Raw genomic sequence first — 7,328 nt, forward strand, 5'->3', positions numbered from 1 at the left:
CCCGCTCCTCCCGGTGCCCCCGCCGGGGCCGAGCTCGGGGCGGCCGGGCCGCGGGTCAGCCCGCCGGTGACCTCCGCTTTTCGTTGCAGGCGGTGGATGACCTGTTGCGGTGCGGGATTTGCTTTGACTACTTCAGCATTGCGATGATCATTCCGCAGTGTTCGCATAACTGTAAGTACGGAGCGCGGCTGCCTCCCGCGCTGCCGGCCCGTTCCCTGCCCCGGTGGGACCGGTGCCACCCGACTGCCGTGCGTGCCCGCTCCGTGAGGGCTAGCTAAATTCACAGAGGGCAACATGGAACTTAGCTCCTCTTCATCGTAAATCCGTGCCTCCTGTCCTGGGACTAACGCTGTGTTTTATGGGTGATCACTTAATGCATCGCTGTTGAGTTGGTGGTTGCAGTTATAATTGGCTTGTGTTTTAGTAAAAATGGCTCAAGAATAGGAGCCAAGGGAAGTGGGGCGTTTGTGGCAAGCCAGGAAAGGGGCAGTGGCCTTGTCCTTCCCTCCATCCTGCAGCTTTGTGGAATTTAGAATGAACGTATTTCATGTAAGCGCCCCTTCCCATACGCTGCAGCGGTTATGGGGGTGGCCGTGACGGGAGTGTGCCTTGTCCCCGTGACTCCGTGTAAGCCAGGCTTGCCGGTCAATTGACGGATCAGGGCAAATGGGTAGGACCAAAGACGGTGTGCAGAAATTTTGAGTGAATGGTTTGGTCTTTGTACCTCTTTCCCAGGAAACACAGGACTGGAGAATGACCTTGTGGGCCTTATGAGCTGGCACAATCATCTTGCACCCTACCTGAGTGACAGGCAACTACTGAAAAATATCCTCATAAAAGATTTTCTCCTTTAGGCCTTCAGAGACAAGTCGTCATTTGACCATTTATTGTTCACTGGCAGTGTAGTGCAGAGATTACTGATCCTTTACTTTCTTTACAAACCATGCAGCTCTTCTGCTCATGGCTTAGCTAGCAAGGATGTTTTCCCGTGAGGTATTGCAGAGGGGCTCTTTTGGATGAAAGCTGTGAAGCAGCCAGGAACCTTTCCTTGTGCGGTTACGGTTGCACCCTTCTGACAGCGCAAACGCATGTGCTTTGCATTAATGCATTTAAATGCCACCTATTCCTACAGTTCTTCATATAAATATCTTTGTAACGCAAGTGAGCACAAATACAGGCTGGGCAGAGAATGGACCGAGAGCAGCCCTGAGGAGAAGGCTTGGGGGTGTTGGCTGATGAGAAGCTCAGCATGACCTGGCAAGGTGTGCTTGCAGCCCAGAAGGCCAACCATATCTTGGGCCGCATCAAAAGGAGCATGGCCAGCAGGTCGAGGGAGGGGATTCTGCCCCTGGAGACCCCACCTGGAGCACTGCCATCAGTTCTGGGGCCCCCAGCACAAGAAGGGCATGGACCTGCTTGGAGTGGGTCCAGAGGAGGCCACAAAGATCCTCTGAGAGCTGGAGCCCCTCTCCTATGAGGACAGGCTGAGAGAGTTGGGTTTGTTCAGCCTGGAGAGGAGAAGGCTCCGGGGAGACCTTATAGCTGCCGTTAATGAGTAATTATTTGTGAATAGATGAAGATGAAATACATTTGCTTGCAGAATTTTTTTCTGTTTCTCTTTTTTCTTAAGGATCTATTACAGGGCTGCTAGCCATCTCTAATCTGTTTGCACCGATAGCTGCTTAAGATTCCTCCCCTGCTTGTTCTGGGGTGACTGGTAGCATTCAGTAGCTCTCTTGACAGTAGCTGTTTAACTTCCACAGTGCTTGGGATTGTATCTTTGGTGACGGAGTAGACGTGCCATTCATATTTCTTTCCCATAATAAAAGCGTCTGAAGATGGACATCTTCTGTAACATGGACATCTCCCCAGGTGCAGAATGAATCGAGGCCCTGAGATTTCTTATATTTTCAGTCCAAGAGGATTGGATTTTGTTAATTAATATGGCATGGGCTGGGACAGTTGGATCTGATTTTTTTGTCCTGGCCCTGCGTGGCCTCTTCAGACCCACAAGGCTGCGGTTGCCTGAGCCCACGTGCCCTGCCTTTCGGGTGCGTCCTACACCTCAGTCTCTCAAACTCGGTCCGTTTGTGCTCAGGAGGTTGCCTGGTGGGCACGACCACTAGCACAGGGTGTTAAAACGTGCTGCTGTCCTGAGGAACCAGGGACCAGCCAGGGGATGGTGGCAGGCGGTGGCTGAGGGTACCTCAGCTCTGTGTTCTGCTGCCTCTGCCCCCGGGGCCCTGCCCTCCAACCAGTGAATCGGCAGCGTGCCGAAGTCGGAGCCTTCATCCCAAGCGGAGCTCAGTGCGAGCGGTTCTCAAATCAAATTCATGCTTTGGGATTCTCCTCGGTACGCTGAAATAGTGCTGGGGCTGAGTCTTATGATTAGTTTGGTAGATGCGGTTTTACAGACAGGTTTGGTCTGTCGGTGCAGATGGAAGTGAACTTTGTGGCACCATTTAATTCTTGGTGTATGTGCCGCCTACAGGAGGCAGAGACCCATTTTGTTACCCCGGGAACGGCTGAGACCGGGGCCGTGGTGGTGCTATTTGTCCCGTAGGAAGAGGCGGCAAGTGGGAGAGGAGACAGAGAAATGTGAGGCCGTTGTCTTCTCTGCACGTGCCCAAGGCCAGCCCTGGGCACAGACGCTAAGACTTAAGAGCTTGTGTCGTTTCTTATCTTCGAACATGCTTCAGCGGCCCTGCTTACGAGCAGCCATCAGGCTGCACACGTAGGACAGTCCCATTGCTCGCTGCAGGTCACTGGTCATCGCATGTTGGCAGGCTGGGTCTAGGAGCCCGTTCATATTCATTCGGTTAAAATTGATTTCTTTTTTTATGAACTTCTCCCCCTATATCACACCTTACTGTATGATGTCATTTTTTGAGTGTTCAGCTGGATTTGCGGTTTTAAGTGCCGAATTAGTGCATTAATGCTCCTGCTGCTTTTCAGACTCGTCACAGAGGGTCTTTAAAATAAAATACATCTGCTTGGGTGGCTGTTGCCAAGTGCATGAGGTGCTGAGACTGACCAGTAATGATCTAGGAAGTGAACCTCTGTTTTGCTGGAGAGCGATTAAGCTTTTTATGTCTTGAAGTGGTTGTGAAAGCTCATAGATAAGTAGAGAAAGTAGAATCATTGCAGGAATTTACTGCGACAAAATGAAGCTTATGCTGTATTTCACCAAAGCGCCTATGCAAGCATCCCGTGACGATGATGTGCCTTGCTTTTCTCGGGAAACATTTAAGCCATCTCTCAGTTAGCGTTCCAGCACTGTTTCCCATCCTTCTTAGCCTTTTCCCTCAGCAGGTTGGTATTGTTTTGGAAAGGGGAAGAAACATGGGGGAAAAAGAAGGGACAGAGAGTTTGTCTGGGGCTGTGCAGGAGGGTGAAAGTGATCCAGCATGGATCACGGGGGAAAAAAAAAACCAGTGGTGGGGGAGCGAGCAGTGCAAACACAACTGCTTTTAGTGGTGGTGAGGACTAAGGGGTTCTTGTCTTGCGTTAAAGAAACAAAATAAACATCTGCTCTTGACAGAGGGACTGAGGTTAAATGTTGAAAGATGCATAAAATACAGATGATGTGGTTTGGGTTTTTGTTTTTTTTTTTCGCCACAATGGTAATCTTTATGGAACAGTGGTGTATTTTCAATATTGGTGTGTTGTGGAATAGTTTGTCTATATTGTACAAAACAAGAATGTACTAGTAAGGATGTTGAGCTGCATTTGGAAGAATGCCTGTTTAAAACCTGTGTATTTCCTTTTTCCAGATTGTTCCCTCTGTATACGCAAGTTTTTGTCCTACAAAACTCAGTGTCCAACGTGCTGTGTGGTAAGTGTTTTCTTTTCCTGAGCTTGTTTCTTGTTTATTTTTGGCAAATCTCAGGAGCTTTTCCCTTTGGACTATGCTAAATAATTTATTCTGGTCCTATATTCCCACCTCTCCTTTTGGTAAGCAGCTCTTTGGGCAAAGTGTGGTGCTCTTACACCTGGAATTCTCCTGTTCCAGAGCTGCTCTTCTGTCAGCATAAGCAGGAGTAGATGGAGCATCAAGCCTGGGTTTTGGCTCACAGCTGTGTAAATGATCTGCTGTGAAACATTTAACATGCCTCCTAATTTGTTAAAATACACCGTCATTTAAAACATGGGTGCCGAAATTTAGGCACTTAAATTTTCCGTGATTGAGTGGCCTCACTTCATCTTTCAAGGAATCTTTAGAGGTGTCCACAAACCACTTAGACCTAAAGCTCACGGGTTCTGTTGTGTGGCCTTTTTGGGCTGAGAGCACTGTGTGACGCACCGGGGAGAGGAGGCATTTGCCATGAGAATCAGGCTAAATGTGAAAAGCACTAGCGGCCCGCTCTGCGGGTGGGTGATTATCATGATCTCACTTGAGGACTTTTTTGATTAAAGAACACAGAATGCAATTTATTCTAGGCTTTAATCTGACTTTTCATCTGAAGCCAATTGGGCTTTATTGAACTCCTAAAAACGGTAGGCTGCCTGAAAACAATGAATGGCACTTCAGGAATATTGGTGAAATGGAAGTCATTTTCTTCTGTGTTTCTAAAGCATGAACTAGACAAGACTTTTCAAGACTGAAAACAGATCTATTTGTAGCCTTCCCAGTTTTCAAAGCTTCAAACAAGTGCAGGCTACTTGATGTGCATTTCTGGGGACTGCATTTTACTACCACCTTAAAAATCACAGGTATTGATATGAGCAGGACTAATAAAAGCTTTGTTTAAAAAAAAAAAAAAAAAAAAAAAAAAAAAAAAAAAAAAAAAAAAAAAAAAAAAAAAAAAAAGCAGCGGAGAGATAAAAATCAGAAAGAAAGTGTTTTAAAAGAGTGAATTGAATCCACAAAGCCATCTCATAATTCATATTTTCATCCCATAATCATTCGAAAGATTAACATTTCCTTACATCAGTTTTCATGCCTTGTTGCTTAAGGTTCTTATCACATTCATGGAATCCTCAGTTTGGTTTTCAAAATTAGACCTGGGCTCCCATAAAGCATTGTTGGAGACTGGGTACACTGGATTCTTGTTGCTTTAGCTTTATGCTTCATTTTTATCTATTGCCCATCATTTCCCAGACTTGCAGCTCTCAAGCAGTTCTATTACTTTGGGATGTGTTTGCACTTTATGCATTTTCATTCACATAGCAATTTAGCAGGGGGTGGTTGAAGCATAGGTCCAGAAACAAATTATTGATCTCCTGGATGTTTTCTGGTACTTGTTGTTTTCACAGCATTTGAATGATTTTGGTTTTGTTTTTTTTTCCCCTCTTTTTAATAGGCAGTCTCGGAATCTGACCTGAAAAATAACCGGACATTAGACGAACTAGTGAAGAGCTTTAATTCTGCAAGGTATGCTGTAATTTTATTAATACAATCTCTGGTTTGGCAGCTGGAAAGGCAGGCGTGACTTACATTGTGTGACCAGGCCAGGAGACCGTGTAGAGGAGTTTTGGTTTTTTTTTCCCCTCTTTTTAATAGGCAGTCTCGGAATCTGACCTGAAAAATAACCGGACATTAGACGAACTAGTGAAGAGCTTTAATTCTGCAAGGTATGCTGTAATTTTATTAATACAATCTCTGGTTTGGCAGCTGGAAAGGCAGGCGTGACTTACATTGTGTGACCAGGCCAGGAGACCGTGTAGAGGAGCAGTGTGAGGACCGAGTGAAAATACTGCGGTGTGACAGAAGTGTTGTCAAAGATGAACATTTAGGCTTTTGGCAAAACCCTACAGTTTTCTGGCTGAAGGTTGCTGTCCCTTCAGGTGATGTGTTGGGGTTCTGTAAGCTTATTTTGGTTCTGCTTCTGGTTAGCTACTGTGTAAGTTATGGTCCCCTCCAACATGTAAGTTAAGGACATATGCCGGGATTCTATGGGGAAAATAACGGTAATAAAGATTTTCTTCTAAGATCCTTCCTATGTGTGCAGGGGAAATTCTGAACAGAAAGATTTTGTCAACTTGCAAGAGAATTCTCTTGGTGAAGCCATTGGATGGGAAAAATGTATGTACTGAGGGCCCACAAGTAGGAGTTCTGGTTTAAGAGAAGTAATGGAGTATTGTGCTTTCACCTGGATTTCTCATCTACTTTTCTGTTAGTTTTTAATTCATTTTTGATCTCCTCATCCCTTGGAAAGACAGGAACAATAGAACAAGCATGACTTGGTCAATGCTTACCACTGTAAGTATGAGATTTCTTGTGTTATGTCTCTCTTTTCCTTTGGTTAGAAGCAGCTCTGTGACTTGCTAGGTAATTTGTAGGTGTTCCTGTGTCTATGGGAGACAAATACACGATCATCTTTTTCTCTGAAATGAACTGGGAGCTTGCAGTCAATGAGATTCTTGGCTTTGTAAGTGATAGGAAGTATAGTTCAGTTTATTGCTTTGTTTCTTGAGAGAGTTTCTCTGTGATGAAGATCTAATGTTCTGTGTGACCACTATTAGATTGAATTGATTTTATTTGAAGAATTGAAATTCTACTGTTCCATTATTTTAGCTTGAACTCTGTCTTTGGTGTTTCCTAGTGATAAATGGATTACTATTTTTTTTGGTAATGTCTAATTTTGTAGGGAACAAGTAGTGCTGACTTGGATCCATTATGATATTGAATCTTAAACGTTATTTTTTTTTTTGTGACTGCTTTAATGGGTCAGTATAAATCTTACCAGTCAGAGTAGTTTAATAATCTTTCCTTCTGCGACTTGGAGTTCAATCAGTTTCTCAACACGCAGTTGGATCAATAAGGCAAAACCTGTAGGGTCCTGGTCTGCACCGGGTGGGGGTGAGGTGGGAGAGCGCCGGTGCAGGCTGCTTTCTGGGTCTCTGTAAGAAAGGCCCAGCAGCAAATGGCTTACTGAGGTAACTGCTTCAGTAATAGACTCGTAAGAGGAATATAGATATCAAGTAAATCTTGCGTTGGTTCAGCTGCCGGGCACCCCGCGTTCGTGCCCCTCTCAGCCTGGGACTGGGTTTACGCTGCAGATGGCCCTGGGCTGAGGGGAGCACGGCTGGCCGGGGGCGTTAGTGATACGAGTGTCATTGAAGTGTAAGAGCGTGTTTGGTTTCTACCCTAGTGATGTTGGTGCAGGATAAATCTTCTGTCTCCTCGCTCCTTCCCCATCTGCTTTGGGTCTTCTTTTTTTTGGCCCTCCCCCAAACAAATCCAAAGCCAGGGGTTGACTTTTGAAACCTGTGAAGCTCAAGTCCATCCGGACTTGACTTTGAGCCTCAGGTAGTTTAGTGTTTATGAAAATTAGGCCTTAAGTCTTTTCAGTATTTCACAAAATTCAAACACATTTCTTAAGTCA

General features: G+C 45.4%; 1 protein-coding gene across 1 annotated transcript in view; it reads left to right on the plus strand.

Annotated features, from left to right (window-relative positions):
- RAD18 (RAD18 E3 ubiquitin protein ligase) overlaps positions 1 to 7,328 on the plus strand; it is a 54,107-nt gene that overhangs the window by 1,082 nt on the left and 45,697 nt on the right. The window contains exons 2-4 of the mRNA XM_009633819.2: positions 34 to 171; positions 3,774 to 3,835; positions 5,304 to 5,374. Of these exons, the coding sequence (XP_009632114.2) occupies positions 34 to 171; positions 3,774 to 3,835; positions 5,304 to 5,374 (271 nt within the window). The remainder of the gene's footprint in view (positions 1 to 33; positions 172 to 3,773; positions 3,836 to 5,303; positions 5,375 to 7,328) is intronic.

The sequence above is a fragment of the Egretta garzetta genome, unplaced genomic scaffold (assembly GCF_000687185.1).
Source record: "Egretta garzetta isolate BGI_Z169 unplaced genomic scaffold, ASM68718v1 scaffold332, whole genome shotgun sequence".
In the NCBI taxonomy this organism is placed as follows: Eukaryota; Metazoa; Chordata; class Aves; order Pelecaniformes; family Ardeidae; genus Egretta; species Egretta garzetta.